This window comes from Corvus cornix, chromosome 11 (genome assembly GCF_000738735.6).
Source record: "Corvus cornix cornix isolate S_Up_H32 chromosome 11, ASM73873v5, whole genome shotgun sequence".
Taxonomy (NCBI): Eukaryota; Metazoa; Chordata; class Aves; order Passeriformes; family Corvidae; genus Corvus; species Corvus cornix.
This window is the reverse complement of record NC_046341.1, coordinates 6,703,358-6,727,997: the sequence shown is the minus strand read 5'-3', so window position 1 is coordinate 6,727,997 and position 24,640 is coordinate 6,703,358. Positions and strand designations below refer to the sequence as shown.

Sequence of the window (24,640 nt, the reverse complement as noted above, 5' to 3'; positions counted from 1 at the left end):
AGAAAGGTTCTGAAGTGCAAAGGAAAATAATAAAGATACAAGTTTTTATTCTATAAGAAATAGCTGCTACTGATACCTCTCACCAAACAGCACAAAATGCTAATGCCTGACCCCTTCTCTACACCAGAGAGCCGCTGTGGGACACCCACTGAACAGCTGCTCCAGCACATCTTGCCCTCGACAAAGCCCCAGGATCAGGTGCTGCTGGAGCAGGACCCCTTCCCTGCATGGGAGAAAAGCAGCTGCAGCCTCCTGTGCCCCCACACACCTCCACTGGATGGGCCACTGGGACCATCCCCACCACAGAAAGCAGCTGCTCTCCTAGCAGGCTCAAGCAAGTGCATGGATGCACAAAGGAGTTACGAGCTCCACAGGGTGACCAACCTGCCATGGTTGCAGGTCCAAGTGGGGAAGATGAAATCATCATCCATTGAAAGGGACGCTGTGGGAGTGCAGATGCCCAGCCTGCCCCAGACAGGCCTCCTCTGGATCATCCGACCGAGCACGCCAGTGGAGGAGTTGGCTCCAAGTGGCACTGGGATCATTTCTCTGCAATGTGCAGCCCAAGAGTCGGTGATTCATCCCCTCAAATATTTGGTTACAGCCAACCATAATACTGCCTCATGATGGAAAATGCCTCTTCTTTCCATGAAATGGAGTGCACTGCCAAGCAAACAAAAAACCCCTCGTGCACACAAACGAGGAGGGTTTCAGCTACCAAAAACACTTTTCCAGTTTCTGTCACCACTACAAGAGTAAGACCAGTGATTTCTCCTCTTGAGCAGAAGAGGAGAAAGAGCTCAGTCAACAAACCATACAGTAAAGTTGACAGTTTTTCAAAAGCAAAACTGTGAGAGTTTTGGCCAGCAGTTTCCTATTAAGGAGATAAAATAATTAGAAATATTTCCTCAGCATTTCTTTCCCAAAGAAATAATGCTCCTAAAAAGGAAGACATGGAAATACTTGTGATGCCAGTCAGATGAAAGTTCAAACTAGGAGGAAACACAGCTATTAATCATTGCAAGATAATCAACTTTGATACAAGAATAAGAGAAAGAAGAAGGCTGTTTGCAAAACAAGCTTTTATAACAAGGAGAATAATTTAATTTTGAAATGATGGGGATAGTAGTGAAAACCAAGAATTTCCAGTAAATTACATACAGCTAGAATGTGAAATGGAGACTTTCTCAGGAGATCCCATTGACATGCAAGGTCAACCTCTCACCTGTAAGACTTGTGCAACTAAAGAGAAGGAGCTGCTGGGTGTCCAGCGTGGTACCACACAGTGCACGCACTCGGGACTGCAGGCTTCGGGAGGAGCCAGTAAGTACCTTGCTGGTTCTTTTGCATGTGGTAACCAACCACCATATTGTGTAATCTGAAGCAAACCCCTAATTCAATTCTATTTAAAAATACCTTGGAGGATTAAGACTAGTGTCAAAACTCGATGGGAAGCAGCCTTTACTGGCATGCAGCATTTCACAAAGCCATTGCCACAGCTGGTTGCTTTCTCGCTGTAGCAAGAGCACCCTAAATTGAAAGCAGACTGACCTTGAGCATGCCAGTTTCACAAAGTGAGACTCATCATGTCTAAAAGCTTTCCAGCTCCTGCACAAGTGCTCATCAGTGAAAACCCCCAGGGTTGTACAAGGTTTACTACACAAACAATCAGGCTTTAACCCTGATGTCTTGTCCAGGTAATTCATCTTTGTCACAAACACACAGGAGCTGGAGGATCTGATCTCTTGTTTGACTTGATGTGGTAACAGTAGAAGCAGAAAGAAGCAGACAGTAACTACCACCACAGCTTCTTTTTCTGTAGACTCACTGTGAAAGTCAGATTTTATAGTCACTTGCTCATTGCACTCCTTTGTCTTTTCACTTCCTTTAAACCCCTTTTTTAAGCTGGTACAGGAACACTAAAATTGCAACATGGATTTAAAGTGAATTTCATTTTCTCACTTAAATGAGTGTCTCCAGAGCAGGCCTGGTAGGGATTCCTCCCTGCACAGTTTTTCCCTTACTTCTGGATACAGAGACACTAGGACATGTCAGGCATTAGACTGTTCAGCTTTTTTTCTGAAAGGGAAACGGAAGCATTTACCACCTTCTGAGCTTCCCCATCTCAGAGGTCATCATTTGTCACCTCACAATCATTTAGGTGGAACTGTCCTTTGTACTACAGCCTCCAGAAAACCTCAACTTTGCTTCACATCTAAGTCAAAGCTGGTATCGATCACGCTTCCTGCTTCTCAGCTCCCCAAGCCACAGATGGATCATTAAATTTCTTATCAGAGACAGAGCTTAAGTTATGCTTTGCGGCAGATGAAAGCACTTCTGAGATAATGATCTTTTAAAGAGATAGTGGTATCTGACAGCCCAGTGAAGTTGAACAAGAGGTGCCTCCAGCAGGATGACGTGGTCTGGCAGAGCTGAACAAGCTCAGCAGCTGCCCAAGGAGCGGAGTATAACGCACTGCTTCAGAAGTGGCAGGAAGATAAAGATAATGCCCTGTAGATGGCAAGGAACACTAATCCTATAAACTGCAGGGATACAAGCACATGAAATAAAATCGATTAGCTATACCCTATTAAGTTTTGGCACAGACATTCATTTGGAGGCTTATAAATAACTCTTTCAATTAATTCAAGTTAATCTTCCTTGCTGCCCAGAAAGTTAAAGGCGTTATCAACAATACAATTCTAACAAAGGCCTTCATGATATCAGGATTCAAAATTAAATAAGAAAACCCCACCAAAAAAACCCAAAACGTCTCCCAAAAAATCCACAAGAAATTCCAGAACAGACAATGCTGGGAGGAAAGTGACTCTTTGCATAGCAAACAGAACTGTAGAATGGCAAAGAAACCATACCAAAAAAAAAAAAAAAAAAAGCTTTTTTCTAGTAAAATTTACAATAGTCCATTTCAGAAAGGAAAAGGCTTTATCTGTGTCAGTATCCAGAAACCAATGAAAGAGTTCTCTTCAGTCATGTGAAGATCAACTCCTTGTAAACTGCAATACTTAAAGCACCTTGTACATGAGCAAAATATAAACCACAAAAACATTTTGAGAGGCAAGTCAAGAGACTAGCCAGCTCAGTCACATTGGGAACTAGAATTAGGGCTAACACAGGGGCATCCAAGGCATCACACTCTGGGAACCAGGAATATGCTACAAGGAGGGAGTGCTGGAAGCGGGGACAGATTCTTGTCAGCAAACCACGAGCTTCAGGTAACTGAACCAGAACAGTGGCAACCCAGAGGTTGGCTGTTTCTTGTCTAAACTAATCTCCGTGCTTTTGTTTTTTCTAACTCAGAACCGGGCTTGTTTTCTGGGGAACATTGGGTGCAGAACTATTCTGTCGAAGGCAGAACAGTCTCCAGCTGTAGACCACAGAACTAAGCTCAGCTACATGGCATGACTAAGCTGTTATGGACATGTAAAATTCACATGTCCAAAAACTGCTTTCAGTGTAACATTTTGACAGCATTGCTGAAAAACTCAGTGATGCCTCAGTTGGAAGCCTGCATTGTCAGCTGTCTGACAACTGCCTCAGTGAGCAGGGCACAGAGCAGACAATGTCTAGAAACAGGCTGAAGACATTTCCATTTCTGGATAATCAAAGCAGCATCAGAGGATGGCCTGACCTTCCAGTGGCCAGAGTTGAGAGCCACCTTTGTGGCCTTCTCTGCCAGCCATGGAAAGCTGGCTGCTCCTCGTTAGACAAAGTTCAGGACTGTATTGGCAGAGCAGGAAATGTCCTTCTAACTCTTTCCTCCTGTTAGTGGATACAGTGACAGCTGCTCAAGAGACTGTCATCTGAGTCCAATACAACATGTAGGTCACTAGGTTAGCAAACCTGCCTTGGAAGCACTCATGGAAAGCGTGATTCCTGAACTACCTGGGGCTCCCAGGGCTAAAGAATACCTGATGCACAGCCCTGGGCAGGTCACTGGAACCCCCTTATCTCACTTAATTAAAACCCACCCACACAAGAACTCAGCTTCATTTCTCCCCATTTGTCTCTTCAAATTCTGCCTTCAGGGCCTTTCCTTTCTGCCCTGCTACAAGTCTCCCAGTGAAGCACACTGAACGAGAGATCCCAGTGTGGATTAGCCAGCCACGTGTAACAAGTGCTTCTGCCAGGTCTCACAGGTGTTCTGCTCCAACCACTGAGCTGTGGTATTTTCTTACAGTGCTTTAGGGCCTCTGTCAGTACGAAGAAACCCAGAGGGAAGTTGGTCAAAGGAGGGGAAGGGGGCTGACTGCCCTAGAGACTGCTCGGACAAGCGCAGGTGGGTAAGAAGTGGGAGGAAGATGAGCACGTATGTGTCTCACGAGGCAGTCTACATATGGTTTAAGCAAGACTGTGCACCCAGTTTAGTCATAAAAGGCAGAAAGTTCAAAAACTATTTAAGAGGCTTTCAAAATCCTGTAATAGTACCAGGAATGCAAAGTCTCAGTCACCTGGGGCTTCTGTTAAATAACTTTCTGAGGCATTTCAGGAGAATTAAGATTAAATTATTTTGATCATTACATTTAAACATCCCTTCACTAAATGTTACAAAGGGGTAATGCTCTAAAGAGAGGATAACTCACCTATTGTAACTTTTTTTTTTTAGTCTTTTATTTCAGGACTGATAGATTAACCAGAGTTTGAGTGCAAACACACACCATTCTTCATTCACCATTAGCTGAATGTTTTTAAAAGCAGGGAGAACAATTCTAAGCCTGCTCCATGCCAGACAGCTTTGCTTTTAGAAAAAAAAGAATAAAAAAAAAAAAAAGCATGCTGGATTTCCTTTTTTCAGTATGACTTTCTAGCATGTCCCACTGTCTGCAGGAAGGTGTAAGATACACATGAACAGCGCAGCCTCCTAGTACACCAGCTGCCCTCTAACCTATGATTCAAGCTGTAATTGTATCTGTTTGTGCACATGCACCGAAGCCAGCAATCCAAAAACCCATGCCAACACTTCAGATCAAAATGTCCTCAACTCTTGTCCTTCTCCTCACATCTAACAAAACACCAAGATATGCAGATAATTAGAGCAAAAGGGAAGCATTTTCTACCAAAAAAAAAAAAAAAAGCACCTTAGAAAGGGAGAAAATTAATTACAGTTGTGTTTCATATACTCAGAAACCACTCCTTCCCCAAGGGGAGAGATTTATTAGGAAAAAGATGGATTTCTTGTTACTGATCATGGCAACTCACTGAATTCCATCTAACAAACATGCATTAAAACCAAGAAGTAACAACCTCATCCCACACTTTGGACTGCCAGGTATCCTGACTGAATGGGCAAAGCCCACCAACTACACAAAGTTCCCGTGGCAGAACTGTGCTTCCAAAGCACAAGTTTGGTCACAGTAATGGTAGATCAAGGGCAGGTAATTACAAGCACTGCTGAAGAGAGATCGTGATGCATTGGTCAGTCATGCAACCTCATGAGTCATGTGTGAACATTTGACTTTTATTAGACCTCAGCAACATAATGAAGAATAGAAAAGGAAATAAAGGTCATGCTGGCACAGCCACTGCCCTGCAATGCCAACTTTACAGTTACCACACACAGACCAGGAAAATAAAATATATTGTGAGGACACACGGAAATACAAAGCACATGAGATACTTGAAAGACAAGGAATCCCAGCAAAGAACCACTGCCTGCACTGCTTTAAAATGAATGAATAAATTCAAAGTCTACTGAGTAATCATTAGTTTAATAGAGGAAACAAACCCCACAAAAGCAGTTTGAAATGCTGAACACAACACATTGATAACAGAGCAGAACAGGATAAATATCATGACATTAGCTGGCCTTCAATTTACTACAAGGTGACAGCATTTTAAGTTGCTGCCTCTGTGTTGAGAGGGAAACCACACAGTGCACATGATGAGCCTTGCTCCACTTTATGAGGATATCACCACATAACTACATGACCAGCAGAGAACATTTCCAAACACAGCACACTGCCAGGTAGGGGAGATAATGATATGAAAGAATTTGAATGAAGAAACCTAAAGAGTTACAGGCCAGGAAGTGTTCCATGACAAATCACTGCCTTTATCACTAACTTACTGCTTACACTACTAAATCTCTTTCTGTTATTCCTTAATTTTAACAAACAAGAAAAAAGCTTGAGGAAAATTGACTCTGATTCCACCTGATGGGCAGAAAATGAGAGATGTTTTACTTTATAGGAGGGAACCAAAATATTATAAGTGATCTATTTCAGTCCTATCCATTAGGCTCACAGCAAATGAAATGCATTGCAAGCCAAGACCTCCTATGTGAAAACACTGATAATGTACCAAAGAAGAGCACTGCAGGGTTGTGCAGAAAACCATCATGTCCCTCAAGAGGAAGAAAAAAGAACATTAAGAAAAGCACAAAATAATCTATCAGTGAGAGTACAAGGGAGCCACTGACTGATCACCAAATTATGAGGCCACAGAGTAGGATACCACAGTGGCTACCATGAAGCATTGCAGTCAAACTCCACGTATAAGAGGCTGAAAGTAAATAAAAAGGAAAGTTAAAGACCTCAGGGAAACCAATAAGCCCATGTCCATGCAAGCACACACTGGTATCACAGCTGATAAGGGAGGTGGACAAGCTGGATTAGGTCTATCAGCAATGTAAGAGTGGGTAAACAAGCAAGGCTAAGCTAATAAACAATCAGCATCAGCAAGAGTTATGACAAGAGTTGTGCAGAATGCAAAACACAGCACTAAAATACCCTGGAGGAGCTTCCTACTCAAGTGATGGACAGGGGAAGCTGAAAACTTTCAGTTAGCAGGAACCTCAAGAGAACATGTGGCTGAAAAGGGCAGAGACAAGAAGTGATCATGCAACCACAATTGTGCTTCACTCATCTGAAAAAGAACACACCACGGGAAATTCACAATCTGTTCAAGCAGACCTGTAAATAGAAACAAACAGCAGAGACTGGGGCACAAAGCAGTAATAGCAATGTCCTAAAGGGAGGGACAGAGGAATGGGTGCCAGGAGGAGAAAGGGCCTCTCTTGCTGAGTGGACTTCAGCAGAGAACAAAGACACAGGCAAAAGCGCTTACAGAAGAATGGGCCAGATTTAGATCAAAGAACAGATCAATTCTGTGCATTTGGATAAATGCAGAACAAAACCACATTTAACAGCATCACAGACTCTTAAAATAATATGACAAGTTTTGAGAATGCACAGTCCTCCGGAAATCCACAGTCAAATACAGGAATCCAAGAGAAGACAAGATGCAAGGGAGTATTTCAGATGGCTCATAGGTGATGAGAACATTCACCGCTTAAAAATCTGTATAGTTTAGCAAGAAAATAGCAAAAATTTTAATACCAGGAAGTAAACAAGAGAAAGTCACAGTACACAAGTGGATGTAGGCTTCCACATGATGATAACCTCATGGCAGTGATGGATGTAGAGAAAATTAGTAGAAAAGCAGAACTGAGCTGAGGACCACCATGAGAAAACAACACCAAAACAAATACATGCATTCAATGCAAGACAAAGGACAGAAAAACAAAAATCCTGAGGCAAAGCTAGTGCTAAGTAGAAAAAAAAAAATCTCTTGTATTGAAGAAAACAGACACTGATGCAGACATAAAATGAAACAAAACCCCACCAAACACACCAGCATTCAGAAAACAGAGCAGGCTGAATAAATTTAGGAGAGAAAAGGCAGCTCTAATGTCTTTCTCCATGGACCAAAGTTTCACTGTGTGAGAAAAACTGATAACACCAGCTGAGCACCAAAATGAACTCTGGCCTCAGGGATGGGAGTTTGCAATAACAAAACAGAAAATGAAAAGTAAGGTGACTACAGTCGTTCTTGGGACCTACATTAAGATTGTGGCCAGAAGGGACACTGCACCTACTGCTACACGGCAGAACATATAAAAGAACAGCAGTTCCTAAAAAGAGGGGGTCAATGAAGGCATGCGAGATAGAAACAGCGATCAGCAGGACGGAATCAAAGCGCTTAAAAGAGAAACTCATGCTCGATACGGGCATAATACAAGCAGTGAAAAAAATCCTGCTTTATAAGCACTGAAGTGGGAGAACAGAGCAGAGCCGAGGTGTTACCGCAACCCGTAGCAAAGGTGCCGCTGCCTAATCTATCGCTTAAGAATGCAAAACAAAAGATACAGGTAAACGAGTGGCCTGCTCCACACCTTCATACCTCCTCTGTAAAGACAGAAAACTCGCTCTGCATAAATACTCTTACACTGAGAGCGAGAAATAGTTTTCAGGATTCTGACTCCTCACATTCATGTAACAATATTCAAGGGCTCAAGAACACTGTCGTGTTTCCGAGCTGCCAGGGCAGCACGTCGAGTCTGCGATTCCGCGATTCGATGTCATTTTGCCCCTCGCACACCAAAACCGCTATAGCCAAGCCCTTGTTTTGCAAGTCATACGAGCACCCGGGAGCTCTCCCCGCACCCGGGAGGCGCCGTTAGGAACTTCCAACCCCTCCCGGCCCTGAGCAGCGCCGGACTCAGGGCGCCCCAGCTCGCTAAACCCACCTTTCATTCACCGTTTGCCGCTTTCTTTACCGAGCTCCCAACTCCACACGCGAGCTCAGCTCTGCCCAGCTCCGGGGCCTCCGGGAGAGCTCAGCGAGCCCGGGGGCTGCACCTCGGCCACCCGGGGGCTGCACCTCGGCCACCCGGGGGCTGCACCTCGGCCACCCGCCTCTTCGCGCTGGTTGCCCCCCCGGGAGGAGAGGTACCGGTGGCCCCGGAGAGGCAGCCGGGGGGTTGCTTACAATCTCTGGGGGGCAGCTGCATCAGCCACCAGAGCCGACGGGACCCCGGGCCGCTGCCTGGGGCCGGGGGGCTGCGCTGGCCCGGCCCCCGCCCCAACCTGCACCTGCCCCGGCGGCCCCCAGGGAAGCGGAGAGCGGGTTGGGGTAAGCACGGTGCCTTCGCTCATTAACGCACGGCCGGCACCGGGGCCACCAGCGCCCAGCCCGGCGCTGTCCCTTCCCCGAGCCCAATGCGCGCCCCGCTCCACCCCAGCCCCGCAGCATCCGCCCGCCGGGCCGCGCCCGCCCTGCCTCACCTCAGCTCCGCGCAGCCCCGCCGGGAGCGCAGCGGGGCCGCCGCGAACCGCGCGCCCTCCGCCCCTAACCGGCCCCGGCCCGGCGCTGCCGCCGCTCCTTTGTGCCGAAAGATGGAGGCGACTCACGGCGCGGCCCCGCCCCGGGCCCAGGCCCCGCCCGCCCCGCGGCCCCGCCCCCCGCCGTCTCCCGGGCGACCCGCCCCGCCCTCGGCCCCGCCCCCGGCACGAGAGCTTCGCCCAATCGCGGCTCGGGGTCTCCGTGACGTCCTCCCGTCAGCCAACCCCCGTCCCCTCCGCGCGCCGCTCTGCCTGCCGTAAGTGCGGCGGGGATTGGCTGCCGCGGGGGCGGGGCCGCCGGAGGAAGAGCTCTCTCGGTTGGCTGTGGCGGGCGGAAGGGGCGGGGCGGCCGGCGGAGGGGAGCGGGGTCAATGGCGGCGCTGCGGGCCCGGCGGTGCCGCTCGCTGTGAGGGGCCGCGGTACGTGCCGGGGGCGGGCCCGGGGCGGCGGGACCGGGGAAACCGCCCGGGGGCGAGGAAAGCGGCAGTGGCCGGGCCGCGGGGACCTTTGGGTGCAGGGATGAAGGGGGCCGGGCCTGGGCCCTGCGCGCGCGGTGGGTCGGGCGCCGCTCCCGGGACGAGGGGCTGGAGGGAAGGTGGGGAGAAGAGGTCGCAGTGAGGGCTCGGAGCAGCCCGAGCCCGGCACGCCCAGGAGGGTTCCCCGCATTGAGCTCCGCGGACACCGCAGGAAGCGGGGCCCAGGGGTGGGTTCAGCTGATGGGGAGCGATTAATGCCCTCCGTCTCCGGGGCGGCTCCGGGCTCGGCACGCAGCGCGATATTTGATGTGCTGCGGGGGTGCGGGGAGCGCTGCCCGAGTTGGTTCAATGGTGGGTTGATGAAATGAGTAGGTAAAGTAATCTTTGTTATTTAATGGGGGCTGAATGTATTGGAAGCTGCACACGGGTACCCAAGACACCGTCGCTGCTCTACACATGTTCGAGCCTAGGTGGTGGCAAGGGCTGTAAAGTTTGGGAGGTTTTTTGATTCTGGGGGTGTTACCATCTGGTAGTGTAAAACCCTGCAGTCTGCAGCTGTGACAAACTTCTGTCATTTGCAGTGACAGCATAGCCCTAGAATACAGTCACCAGACGAAAACACAGATAAACAGGGGAAAGTTGCCAAGTACATGTTTTTTGTTGGGTCTGGTTTGTGTGTGTTTGCTTCAGATGTGAGAGGGCAAAGAATATAACAAGTTAGCAAACTTTGTAAGTGTAAGCGAACTTTAGTATGATGCTGCTTGATGGGTTTTTTTCCTCCCACATCCCTGTGCCCCAAGATGGGGTTGTCAGTATCAGACACGAGTTTTCAGGACAGTATTGAAAACACCATTGCTGCATCTCAGGCCATAATTAAACCCTAATCCACTTCATGTATCTTAAAATATACTGTCTAAGTGAACTGACTGATCCAGGTGGTTTGCTGCTGAAGGCTTTAGTCCCCAGAGGATACTATGTTCTTGTAGAATCCCTCTCTCTCAGTTTGGTTTTATTACTGTCTCTCACCACTGTATTGGAACCTTTTGTTTCCTCCCTAAGTATATGGGTTGAGATGACACAAGTGGAGAAATAAATTATGTCGTTTAGGCAGCACTTGGATAGGAAAGCTCCCTTGTGATCAGGACCTGTACTCAGCAGTGAGATTCAATTTTTATCTTCTCTGTAGGTTTCCAGCTTGAACCACCTTCAGAAATTACACTCAAAGAGCGAGTGTTCCATGCTGTCTGGAAAGTGGACTTGTCTTAAGGTGGATTTTTTGGTTAGATATTAAAAAAGAAAGAAAGAAAAGTTAAAAAAAGAGAAAATCACCAGCCCTAGATCTGTCCTTCCTGTCACCTACTATTAAGAGAATCCTTTTGTCTTAACTTCTTTTGATAACACCCACCTTCAGAATGCATCCTGCTGTAACAAAAATTTGTCCAGTGCTCTAACCTGGATTTCTCCTGAGACCTCAATTTTTTCTTTTTTGTTAGAAATGATATCCCATAAAAGTATCAGTTTTTGTAAGGATTTCCGGACTGCCTGCAGGAGTGATTCCTTGTGGTATGAAGGAAGGATGATAAACAGGTTTCTTCCCTTACTTGGGCTACTGCATCCCTTCCTCCTTGGAAGAGCAACTGTTCTGGGATCTCTTCCGTGCTGAAATGCAGACAGGGTGAGATCCCAAATTAATAGTGCTTGACAGAACTGTGAGCAGTCATCTGTAGTCCTTAACTTGCTGCAGTTATATCAGGGAGATAATAAAACAGAAAAAAGTTACGTTAGTATGTCTTTAAATGAAAAGCTCTGTTGGTTGTGTTCGTGTTTGTACTTCTGTGTACAGTTTTGATGTACAGGTTTGAAACAAAAGCAGGCATTAGGGCTTTATTGCGTAGCATGGAGCTGGCAGAATAATTCTGAAAGGAGATGCCTAGACTTACAGAAGCAGTTCGTTTCATCCTGGGCTTATGGGTGTCAAGACAAGTCTCCTTGTTAAGTCGACTACTTGGAGCATCTTCACCCTGCACCTCGTATTGAAATCTTGAAGCAGAGGGTGGCTGCACTGTGTGGGAAGGGGCTGTGCTCTCTTCAGGGGAAGTGCTGCTCATTCTCTAACCCAAGCTCTGTTTTAGCCTTGGGGAATTCCCTCTCTCACTCACTGGTTGAACTCCAGGTAACCCCGACAGCCCCGAGCACAGCCTGTCCCAGCTCAGCTCTCCCTGGGGCTGCAGGGAGCTGCAGGAGGTTTTTGAGGCTGGAGAGATGAGTTGCTATTGAGCACCTCAGAGTTGCTCCCTCCCTGCCCTGCCTCATCAGGGAGGAGGACAGGGAGAAATAAATGTCAGGGGTTGAGATCAGAACAGTTTGATAACGGAAACAAAATAAATACAGTATTAATACTAATAGTATTGATTATAAACTAACAATAGTAACAGCAGTGAAGAGGAGACAGAGGAGTAAACCCAAGACAAGCAAGTGATTCTCAATATAGTTGCTCACCACCCAGTACCCAGCCTGTTCTTGAAGAGTGATCAGCAAATCCCAGCCAGCTCCCCCCAGTTTATATACTGGGCACGGTTCTATGGAATATCCCTTTGGCCAGTTCGGGACAGCTGTCCTGGCCATGCTCCCTCCCGGCTTCTTGTGTAGCTCCTCACTGTCAGAGCATGAGACACTCAGGAGTCCTGGCTTAGAGCATTACTGAGCAACAACTAAAACTGCAAGTGTTATCAATTTTACTGTCACACTAAATCCAAACCACAGAGCTGTACTATCTGCTAAGAAGCTTAATTCTGTCCCAGCCAAAACCAGAACAGTTGCTAATTTCTGAAATCTCACTATTAATCACTTATAAATACATGCATTCAACAACTGAAAACAGGCAAGCTTTCTCAAATTTCCATAGGTTGGGCAAAAAGAACTTGGGATTTGATGTTTTGCTCTCACTTTATTTCTCTTCCGAACAGAGACGTGGAAGAACAGAAATAAAAGAATGGGAGTGTAGGTGATATTTAATATTTATTTAAGCAAAGTAAATCCATTAAAATACGACTTTCAGAAAAACAGAGGTAGAAAACTAGCAGGAAAGATGTAATAATGAAAAAGAGTAAAGGAGGAGTAATAGATGATGCTTATTAGTCTTAGCAGTTATACAGTGAGTTGGTGTCTCAGTGCTTACTATGAAGTGTTCTTTAGAGAACTGAAGTTATTTTAAGGGCAGCAGGTCTGTTTTTCAGGATGTTCAGTAATGTTTCACTCATTGGAAAGCATAATCAGACTCCTGATATCTTTCATATTGTGTTTTTAGGAGACACTATTCCACAATGGATGGAGGAGATGGTACTGCTGACCTTGTGATTAACAAGAGGTTTGTATCTGAAGCAGAGCTAGAGGAGCGACGAAAGAGAAGGCAAGAGGAATGGGAAAAGGTCCGAAAACCTGAGGATCCGAAAGGTATGGGATAAATTTTAATAATTACAGGAAGAAGATCTGAGAATATTTCACTTTTGTGGGAAATAGAAATAAAAAGGAATGGCTTGTATTCTATAATTTCAAAAGGTTTTTACATGAAGAAACGGAGTGTTTCTAACGTATGGTCTCCCATCCTGATTTGTTCCTTTCAGAATGCCCAGAGGAGGCATATGACCCACGGTCGTTGTATGAAAGGCTCCAGGAACAGAGAGAAAAGAAGCAGCAGGAGTTTGAGGAGCAATTTAAATTCAGTAAGCACCAGCAGCAAACTGCATGTGTTGCATGCACAACTTCTGACAAAAGGACATATCTGTGTGTCTTGTCTCCCTCTCTGAGAGGGAAACAAAGGCTTCAGGAGAGTATTATTGAAATCCTGGATTCTTAAAGGAATGCGTTCTGGATACTGAGGCAGCACTGCACACGTGCAAAACTCAAAAGGTGTTTGCAGTTACAAAGCTGCATTCCTGTAAAGTGTTGAATACTAGGCTTATATTGCATGTAAAATCAAATCAAATCAAACAAAAACCAACCAAACTTGATAGCAATTCATGGAAAAGTGGAAGTGTATTGTGGTTTTGTGACTATTGAACTCATGCTTTAACTCATCTGCTTGAATCAATTAAAGAAATCCTGTTAGAGCAGCTATTACATTTTCAAGCCATAATTATTTGACTGAAAGTGATTTGAGAGTTAAGATTATGATTTGGAAGAAGTAAATTTACATTGTTTTGATTCTTCAAAAGTAGATGTTTGACTCTTCTAATGAAATGGGAACCTAATTTCTCTTGATGTTTAAATTTCTGGTTTTATAGAAAAGCCCTTTGAAAAATGGAAAATACAGATAGCAGCATTAATGCATTAAAGTCTCCAACTGGGCCTACAGGATTCTTTCCAACTGGAGAGTTTACAGTTAACTTCAGTAAACTTTTGATCCCAGTCATTTTTGGTGACATGACTAAGCAATTCTTGTCCAAGGAGCCACCCAAAACCTGACTGCTGTCAGCCTGAATGGGAAGGGATTCTAGTAACTGTCTAAATTAATAGTTTTTCTTGCCCAGTTATATTAGATCTGCAACACCTTTGCTTTGGTAAACCAAGTACTGGAATGGGAAGCAGCCCTGAGAAGTAAACCCACTTCTGCTTTTAAGGCAACCACAGCAGAATATTAGATACCAGCTAACCTGGAGAGCAAAACCTACTGCAGCGTACCTATGAGGGAACCTCAATAAAACCTCAGCTCAAAGGACCTCAGTGGCTGCTCCTCTTAGTTTGCAGATGAGGCAGGCAGAAAATAAAATTAATTCATGTCACTTGCTTCAAAAAATGTCCCAAGTTTTGCTACTTCTGCTCTCTGAGGGGGCCCTCAGCAGTAGTAGTGAGTGCTACAAGTTACTGTTTAAAGATTTATGAATGAGCTCTGCGTGAGTTGGAAGGAGCAGGGATTGGCTTTTATAAAGTAACCTCAAATAATAATTGATTTCCAGAGCTTTTCTGTCAAAGACACAAGCTTGCTAATTATCAGTGTAAATGATAATTTAACGCCCTTAAAGTGACTGGGGCTTGCCTATGTGGGTGGAGGTTAAAAATATGGTGACTTCATGTAAAAGCCTAAAAATCCTCAGATGGAATTCAACTTTAATGAAGACTAAAGGTGATGTTTGGGCTAAGATTTCTAATGGTGACTACAAACAGCAAGATTTGGTCTTTCTAAAACATACTGTTTATTGTCATTCTAATTAAATTGTGTGCTCAAGAGACGCTGAACATTTGCAGAACAGGAAATAAAAGACCTTCCTGCTGCATGTACTTTCCTTAAAGTAGGATAGCATGTTTAGAAAGAATTTGTTTTTATTTGGACATTAGGAGTTGTCTTGCTTCTACTTTTTTTTTTTTGAACAGGTGTTAAAACTAATTAGCTACTAATTGTTTGCTCTAGAAAATGTACTTCCTATTTTGAGGCAAGATTTCTGAGGGAAGAAGTAATGTGGTTTTTTTAGGTTATTGGTTGGTTGAAGAACATTCTGAGGAGACAGACTTAGACTTGGTGTCTGAAACCAAAACAACAAATTTCTTTTTTCTTTATTCAGAAAATATGGTAAGAGGCTTAGATGAAGATGAGACGCATTTCCTTGATGAGGTTTCTCGGCAGCAAGAGCTACTAGAAAAGCAACGAAGGGAAGAAGAGCTGAAAGAACTAAATGAATACAGAATATCCTTTGCACTAAAATGGCTGGTGGTTACCTAGAGGAGGGTAAGAATGGGCTGGAGTTTGTTCTGTCAGTTGACATCCTTTTTATAAAACTACTTTACAGAATGTGTATAATGATATACTTTCAAAGTTTAATGGTTTCATTGTAGCTTTGATTGACCACTGCAATGTTTGATATTCCCCCCTCAACTCCCACTTTTTTGGTATTTTTCTTTCCTTCTCCCCTCTCCATTGTTTTGGGCTTTGGTTGTGGTTTGGTTTTTTTCTGTTACTGGGGTCATGATATACCATCACTAAAAAGAGAATGAGAACACAAAGAAAAACCAGCCTCTTATCTCTAATATTTTCCTTTTGTCTTCTTAGGGAAAATTAAATAATATTTTTTGTATTTGTATACAATACAATTTTTTTTTTTTTTGTATATTGCCTGATTTTAACATACCTGTTTGAAATAATGTTTGAATTGCTCTCTCTGTTATTCTTCTTGAAGTATTAGATACTTTCTCCCTTGCTGATACCTGCAGGATGAGAAATTAAATACATCTGTGCAAATGTGCTGACTTTCTTCTGGGAGAAGCCCATGGAGACTTGGCTCCTTTGGGTAATACGCACTTGTAGGCAGGACTAAGAGCAGGACAGTTTGGCTTTGCTGTTAAATGCCTAATTTTCTTGAAGATATGCTGGAAAATCATATAGGATGTTTTTTCTCTCTAATTAGTGCCAGTCAAGGGAGGTTGGAATGATTTGAGAATTTCTGTGCTTATCAAAATACTGCTTTTTTGACGTTTACTGAACCTATGCAGAATCTGATGGTTTCTTTGTCTCTATTGCTTTTGAGTCATGGGTGAACAAGACACAAGTTCTCAGGGAAGCTTTAGTATAAATGAAAGAGTTTGTGGACACAAGGAGGTGACCAAAACCAGTCAGCAAATAAAATTGAATAGTGCTGATACTATAAAGATTGGTCTTACCTTGTGTTAGTCAATGATTTACTATTTGGAGCATGTGTCCTGTGAAGAGCATCTCAATTAGCTCAGGAATACGTTTATGAGAAAGCTGATGCAATTTTTTAACTTCAGAAATAGGCTGCAGTTAGTTTATGCATTTGGAGTATTTTCTTGATTTGCTGGATCTAGTAATGGGGTATTCATGGGATATATTTAGTTTCAGTGATGGTTGCTCGCGGGGCTGGCTGATCCAGGGTTGTGCAGTGTAAGATTGGGCTGTGGGAGCAGCTGACAGCTCTCGTTATGTCACATACATCTGGGGTGAACCATACCAGCCCCGAGGGAATCTTGAGTTGCCTTGAATTAGCCACATAACACCCAGATCCCTGAATGGCCTGATCAAGATGTTCAGGCCATCTTACCTCAGTCTTAGCAATATTGGTGGCTCTGAATCCGAAGTCTTGCTGTAAAAATTAAACTGTAGAACTTATTGCTGATGGGGTGGAGGAAGGGAGAATGTTTTGTAGTCACCTCATCTCATGCGAAAATCAGAAATGTTACCCATTTAATTTCCTTTTAAAATTCTTTTTATTTAACAATAATATTTCAAGCAGCCTCGGAGCAAAATTAATTGTTTGAAATTTTTGGTGGTGTTCTGAAATGCAAAAGTGTTTTTTGCTTCTGCAGTTTGTTACTAATGGTTTATCACTGCAGTAACAAAACCTGTTACAAAAAAATTGTGTACTAGGTAAATGTGCTGCATCTATAGGTACTGTTTAAGTGCTCTTCCAAATTAATAAGAGGAATGTCAGCCCAATGGGTTTCATTATTTGCTCTTTTTCCTGGTATAGCATCTAATTTAAGCTACCCAGAGGCATGAATTTCATGGTAAAAACTGCATAATATTCAAGTACAGAGATTTTCTTTTCCTTAATTTTTCGGGTTGAACAATCACAAAATTACACATCTTCAGGATAAATATGCCTTGGAATATTTTAATGTACTCTTGAGCATAAGAGATTCATATGCATGGATGAATAGGAATTTTTCTTTCTCCTGCATGAACAACTACATTTGTTCCTTACCCTATCCAGACCCCACTGTCCAGATAAAGATTTACAATTTTTTTTTAAGCCATTTCCAAGAAGTATTTGCGAACAAGATCATCTTGTCTTCACTGCTACCTAAATGTAGGAACAGTTCCCCTCCAAGAAGCTGGCTTTACTGAAGGACAGCTTGTTTAGTGCAGTTGATATTTAAGATTGAGAGGTTTATTTCTAATGTTGCCTTCCTCAGAGGGAACACTTCTTGGCTGGATATAGCATTACATTTGCTAATGACAGCAGGATGTATAAAATACCTACTAAAAATGTGCTGTGCCTTTCTAGTTGAGGAGTTTTAGGAGAATGCCACCCTGGATGGAAGCTAAAGCCTGTAATTTGGTATCTTTTAAAAGAAAAGCCTTTGAGTTCCTTAGCCAGGCTTAGAATATAACAAGGTAATGGACCTAAATGTGGAAGTTGAACACTGCAGTGTGTGGAAGAATTGTGTGGCAACATCAAACCGTGTTCGGTGCAAGGAGCTTTCAGATGGCTCTGGACAGCCACAGGATGGCACTCCTGTGCCATCTCAAAAATAGATAAAATTGAACAGTGGTTTGGGCTGAGAAGACTTTCTCTTGAAGTGAGGAGCAGTCTGGGTTACTGCTTTATCCTTAGGAAAATCAAATAAGAAATGGCATCCGAATGTTCCTGACTGTAAAGTGATTGGAGACTGAGTGTGTCGCTTCAAAGCAAAGTCTAAGAGTTTTTGATTTGTAAATGTTCAGTGGGGAAAAAAGCTATGGCTTCAAATATATGGGCCATCAATGTGAAATTCACTGTCCAATATATGTCTGCAGTGACTGGGGCACCTGTGAAACTCCAGTTTGTGGAATTGTAGTCGGAGGAGAAACTGTTAGAATACCAGATTTGACTTTATAAACATGCTTTTAAACTAGGTTAATTTGCCTTTGCCTCTGCAGTTAAAATTTTTGCAGAATTTTGTGTGACTCTCCTGGCATCTCATCTACAAACAGGGTCTTTGACAGATCCCCTTCATCAGATACAGCTGGACATTGTTATCAGATGCTGCCATAAGGAAACGTGTTCAGTGTGTGTAGAGTGTGCCCTAATAATAAACAGACCCAGCTCCTTCTTACCCCATCTGAAAACCTGCTTAAGCTTCTCTACTTCATTATAGGTTTCAGCTTCATTCCACCTTGCTAACACTGTTTAAATTTACTCAGCTTTTCTGTGCAGTTGCAGTCTTTTTGGGTGAATCTTGGACCACGTTCCCCCTTAACCAGTCTGTCTCCTTCCTCTTGGGGTTGGTGCTTGGACTAGCAGTTGCAGCCTTGTGGCCCTTACAGAGAGATGAGCTGAAAAGGTAGAGTGCTAAAGACCAAACCCAAAAAAATGGAACTGTTCTGTCTTGCTAGGCTGAAATCTGCTGGGCTCAGCAAAAAGATGATTCGAGGAGTGGAAGTGAGTGCACATATTGCTACTTAGCTTTTCTGGTAAGGATTAGAGTGTGGAGCAGCAAATTTGAATTACAAATGTGTTGATCCCCGTGGAAGGGGAAGTACTGCATTGCCTGTTTGGTTTGTTCATTTTGGTCCAGCCTGACCTTTTTTGCTTTTCTAAGGCCTTTAGGAAAAGGAAGCATGGTGGATATGTTTATGGATGCTGAGTGTCTTGTGTTACACCTTTCTGGCTTCTGAACAGCAGCTCCTAGGCTTCTGCCTGGACATCTTCAGGATTGGAGAGCTGGCCCTGATACCTGACAGAGCTCTGACCCCAGAGGGTGAAGTATCTTCTATTTTGGCCGAGGGTACCAGCTAAATGTCATTACAAATAAATTTATTTTGATAGAATATGTGAATGAACTTCAGTCACTGCTGTCAGCAGAGCTGGCTAAATATATCAGGGAGGAAATGTCTGTTCTCCCCGTTCCTTCCCAGTTGATCCTTAACCCTTAATTCACAGCACTCTCACTAAAGTGGGAGTCAGTATGGACCCAAAGAAGGAAACTGAGAAGAAATTGCCCATGAAGTCAGTGGAAAACAAGAACAAATTTTCTCAGGCAAAGCTGTTGGCAGGAGCTGTGAAACACAGAAGGTTAGTTTCACACCTCTATAAATTCATGAGGAACGGAACCCAGTTAGCAGTGTAAAGGGAGGCAGGCCAAAACTGCCTCCAGAGAGTGAGGTGTAAACCTTAGCCCTAAAGAAAAAAGGGGGAAGGTATAAGAAAAGACCAGTCTTGTTTCTATAGGCTCTCACAAACTGTGGGGAAAAACATGAAGCAATTCAAATAGATAAGCGTGTGTAAAGCAAGTGGGTAGACTCTTCATTTTAGAGTGCCAGGCTTGGGCAATCCTGCTTGGGGATCGAGGGAATCTATTTTATGTCTCTGTTTGTAGATATCAGTGTCACCTCACAAATGCAATTTCATTCAGGTTGCCTAATTTATCAGCCAATTTTACCTGTGTTAAAAGTGGATTGTTTTAATCTCTGCTCAGGACAGCATGGGGTTACAAGAGAGGAGCTTTGTGTGACAGTTTGGTCCTGAGGACATCAGAGAAACTTGCCGTGTTCCTCAGTGGTTTGCACTGATACATCAACACCCTTTCCACCCCAGGGAGGTGGCAGCTGGGTTTGTGATGTGTTTGCTGCTTTGATCTTGGCCTGCAAACACAGCTGCTGGTGTGCTACAGGTTATGGAGAAACCAGGCATGTGGGACCTGACTTATTTCCCACAGATGAATCATCTAATACTTAAAATGATTACTGACATCTCAAAATTCAGTGTGTTCAAATTGTCTCAGAGAATGCAAGATTAATTTAGAAGCTTAACTTGTAGGGTGATGTTTAGCTCCCAGTACAGCAGTAATTGCGTGTCTGAAAACTGAAGTGAGCACTTCCACCACCTAATGTCTGTGGGGTTGGGTGATAGTTTGGGTTTTGAGAAGGCAGAGAAGAAAAACCCTGAGCTGATAACAAGCAGCCAATAATGTTGTTTTTGTCTTGTAACTACTAGTACTTAACCCAGTAGGATGTAGAAAAGGAGCTGGCATGTGCTTAATGGTACTTCTAAAGTCTGCAGATGGCATCTGTTTAAAGAGAGCATCTTAACTGACATGTCAGTGCCATTGCAGACTTGCTTTGCAGTCTTCTATTTTTGCCATCTTATCTTTTATTGCAAAGTGGCCCAAAGCAAGTGTAGTGTGAGCTCTACATCTGCAGAAATTACATCTGCTCCCTGAGCTTTGTAATTTCCTGTAAAGGATGTATTACTATTAAAAACTCTCTGCACAGAGTAACCTTTCATCTGTACTGTGTGTTCTGATAGGGACAGAAAAGAGTTAATGCATAATAATGCTCATGCTTCATCAGTTCATCACAGCTGAATCTGGGAAGCATTTATTTATGTGGATGGCTTAGAATTGGGAACATGCAGGAGCAGGGGGGGGAATCTGAGCAGTGACAGGGGAGAGCTATGAAAGCTCTGAACAGTCAGAAGTCCAAGCCATGCTCCTTTCTCCCAGTGCCACTTTGGACCCAAAAAAGGACTTTTCTAGACACTGCAGCTGTGTGAATTGCTATAAAACTGTCTGGGCGTACTGGGTGCAAGATTTCTAGATGTTTTAGAACAGGCTCTCTAGATGCTTGAAGGAGGGGAAGGAAGCCCTGGAAGGGAAAAGCCATGGATGTTAGCACCAGCAAGCGTGGTAATCATCCACATGTGCCAGGCTGTGGTCATGTGGGTGCCTGAAGCTCAGGTAGTCATTCCCAGTCTCCTGTGGGGCACATCCTGCTGAATAGGCAGCTCTGGGTTGCTGTGCAAGGGGTTTGACTAGGACTCCATGAGGCGTGTTCCTTTCCCAGCTTAACAAATGATACTTGTAGTGTAGATGTTGATGCTTCCTTGGATCCCACATGTTCCCCAAGGAGCCTCAGTTACTGGCGGTGGAAGTGGTGATGGTCATCAGGGGACCTTGCTGGCATTTGCTGCAGCATTTGAGGCAAAGATGTAGCAATGACTTCACAGTAATTAAGTGGTTGCCAAGACCACTTAAGACAAGACACTTTCTTATTTTTTCCACAGTTCAGATGGTGGTAACAGTGTGAAGAGGTTGAAACTAGACACTGACCATGACGAAAAGAATCAAGGTATGTCCCAACTTCTGCATGTGGGAAGATGTGTGTCTGTCACTGAGCAGCAATTGACTTGGGGTTAAATCTCATAGAGGTTTTGCCTTCCTGTTCCTTCACTGGGCAAGACAGCACAGAGTTTGGTTGGCATGTTCTCTTTTAAAGCAGTGGAAATGCTAAGTGTGGGTGCTGACAGCCTTCATGGAAAATAGGGCTGCAGGGAACCTCTGTGGGTTATCAGGATGTCCCCTGCCTAAACCAGTTCTGACAGATGTTTGTCTAAGCTCCTCTTAAGTCTCCACAGATAAAGACTGTGCACCTTCCTTAGAGAGTTTATTCTAACACTTAACTGATTTAATCTCAAAGAATTTAACCTGATAACTGATGGAAGTCTCCTTAGGTGCATTTCAACCCTAATGCTTGTTCTGTGGGCAAGAGACATGGAGAACAGATCGTCCCCTTCCTCTTCACAGCAGCATTGGATGTATTTGTATACATCCATTTCAGCTTCATGCTCTGAAGTGATTTGGTCCATCCTGAAATGAATTTGTTTCAGAAAATTGTGGGGAACTAGAATAAAAATTAAGTTGTGTTTCAGCTTTAGCTGTCAGGGCTGCAATTGACTTTCTGTCAAGATACTCTGACACAAATCGGGTGAGCTGCAATTGTGTAACGACAACCCAAGGCGCTTCCTGAATCTCCTTCTGTTCAGTAAACTTTCAGAACAGCAGAAATAATTAATTAGCCATGGAAGATGGGAGATGTTGGCTAGCAGAACGATGGAATAAAACTTTTTCTCAACTATGCTGTTATATTGCAAAAAAAATACTCAGTTACTCAAAGCAGAGCCATTTATTCTTGTTTAGTGGGTTTGGTACTTGACAAGCATCAAACTGACAACTTTAGAATAAAAAATCTGTAATGCCAGCATAGAGCTGGGCTTAAACTAGCGATGAGTAGAAAAAAAAATCCCCTGAGGTAGCAAGTCCTTCCTGTCAGAATGGCTTTATTACAGCATAAAGCTGCCTTATGCTTCAATTAAATCCCGAAATCATCCGCCGCTTATGTGGGAAAAGCAGGTGAGTGACACGTGGTGGTTCCTGGATTGATTGAAAGCCCTTTTCTGCACTCTCTTTTCTGACTGAGGTTTCTCTCTTGCAGAAAAACCCTCCTGCGTTCCCTTGGGAAGCAGCTCAGTGGGAGGCTCCACAGTGCATTGTCCCTCAGCAGCCGTGTGCATTGGGATCCTGCCTGGCCTGGGCGCCTACTCGGGGAGCAGTGATTCGGAGTCCAGCTCGGACAGCGAAGGCACTATTAATTCCACTGGGAAGATTGTCTCTTCTGTCTTTCGTGGCAACAGTTTCTTTGATGGTCCATAACGAAATCCCTCCCTGTGTAATGTAGTGCAGAATATCTTCCAAAGCCCTGGTGGATGCTTGTTGCATCCTTCTGCCCCAAATATAATCTTTCTAGCTAACCTCTCAACTTTAATACACTCAGATACTCCTAAAGTAACTCATTATTTCCCCCCCACCCCCAGCTTTCCATTTCTGGGGTGCATACTGAGCCTGGAAGAAAAGCTGCCATCCTAAAGCAGAAGGCACACCTAACCATGTAACGAAGGTCTGAGGGTATGAAGGAGAGAGCTTTATCTTTTACAATTCTTATGGAAAGAATTATGTTGATTTAAGGAGTCTATACAAGACTAACAGGCAAAAAATAATCACTTGAACAGTGAAGTCTTGTAGAAGCAGCCATGTGTTCTGTTTTAAAATGTCGTTTTTATTCTGTATTTGAAAAATGGGGGCAGAACCAAATTTGAGCAGATGGTGAAGTGTAGATTGCCATGACACTGTAAAGAAGTTTTAGTGTTACATGATTAAAGACGTTCTGAATGCATTTTTTTATCTCTGCTTGTGCCATTCATAATTGTTCTCATTCCATTAATCAATTTCTGCTCTACCCAACCAGCCCTTCCCTCAAACCACCACCCAGGAGAGAGGTGTAGGTCAGTTTCCCACAAAAGCAGAGGTGGTAATGGAAAACTTGGTCTGAGTGGGTTCACAGGAACTGCAGTTGGCTTTTCTGCTCAAAGGCTGTTGCTCCAGCATGGGAGCTTGACAAGTTATACAGCTTTTCAGTAGCAGTGTCCTGAAGGGCATGAATCCAGAGTGGGTGGAATTCCTCTGTTCAGCCAAACTCCTTTGTACAGAAGCTGGAGAACTCCAGAGGTAGGGCTGAGGGCCTTTCAATCTCAGTGTGCTAATGGGAGTTCAGAGGGTTGGAACAGCTCAGCTCAGCTTCTCAGGGGTGGAAGTGTCTTTGTGCAATCCTGCTTCATGTGCTACACTTGTGAGATAGCACTTGGTAAGTGCATACCAATGGGCAGTTACCTGGACACAACACTGAGGGACTTGTGAGGGAGCAGCTGGGCTAAAAGCAGAGAAAACAAGGCCTGTAGTGGATTCATGCCTTAGCTTGAGTGTTGAACTTTCCAAAGGAAATGGGGAGAGTTGTGGTCACAATGAAGCTATCCTTAGCCAAATACCCTTTCTGTTTGCACAGCCCTGTTCTACAATCAGATCCTTACAGACACACTGTAATTCCTCCCCTGTTCTGGGCTGCCTGGCACCTCCTGTGTTTACTCCAGAGTTGCTCCTGCCTCTTCTTTAGCTACTGTAATTAAGGCACTTTCAGGTGGAAAATAAATAGATCTCATGCAGCCTCCCTAATGCTTTGCTTTTGTGACTTTCATCTTACTGAGCTATGGAGTGAAATGGAAGTGATGCACAAAAAAAAAAAAAAAAGTTTTTTTATTCAAGTTGCAGAGGCAACTTGAATAAAAAAAAAGAGCTGCTGGTGTTCTTCCCTGGCATTAAACTAGATCAATAACCTGACTGTAGAGTCAGAGCAACCTGGCCCAGCTGTGAGCATGCTGAGCATCCTGAGTGGTATCTTGCACAGCTGCAATCAAAATACCTGATTTAGACAGAAATTTATAGTGGGAGTTGCCAGCCAGTTGTGGTAGATGTGGTGGTGGGCTGCAGGTGAGATGGTGTTTATACTGAGCCATGCAAGGCCAGGAGGATACATAATCCAGGAAAAGCAGATGTGAGGGCCCTCTGCCTTTCTCCCATTCCTAAAAGAATGGAGTAGGACACTTGGGGAATGCCTTTGAGTCAGCTCTGCTGTTCTCAGGGCCT

General features: G+C 44.2%; 2 protein-coding genes across 4 annotated transcripts in view; one reads left to right on the top strand and one right to left on the bottom strand.

Moving 5' to 3' along the window:
• RSPRY1 (ring finger and SPRY domain containing 1) overlaps positions 1-9,188 on the bottom strand; it is a 35,799-nt gene extending 26,611 nt beyond the window's left edge. Inside the window, exon 1 of one of the 2 annotated variants that reach the window (XM_039558397.1) lies at positions 9,084-9,188. The gene's annotated coding sequence lies outside the window, so the exon portion shown is untranslated. The remainder of the gene's footprint in view (positions 1-9,083) is intronic. The other variant, XM_039558398.1, reaches the window with a different exon arrangement.
• A 282-nt stretch (positions 9,189-9,470) lies between these two features.
• On the top strand, positions 9,471-23,344 carry PSME3IP1 (proteasome activator subunit 3 interacting protein 1). 2 transcript variants are annotated; one of them, XM_039558483.1, is made up of 7 exons: positions 9,471-9,559; positions 12,924-13,069; positions 13,240-13,338; positions 15,175-15,296; positions 19,268-19,401; positions 21,391-21,455; positions 22,599-23,344. In XM_039558483.1, the coding sequence occupies exons 2-7, from the start codon at positions 12,940-12,942 to the stop codon at positions 22,814-22,816; spliced, it is 768 nt and encodes a 255-aa protein (XP_039414417.1). In that variant the 5' UTR covers positions 9,471-9,559; positions 12,924-12,939; the 3' UTR covers positions 22,817-23,344. The 2 variants fall into 2 exon arrangements, with proteins under 2 accessions (XP_039414417.1, XP_039414418.1); XM_039558484.1 differs by lacking the exon at positions 13,240-13,338 and having other exon boundaries at positions 9,478-9,559.
• The last annotated feature ends 1,296 nt before the right edge of the window (positions 23,345-24,640 follow it).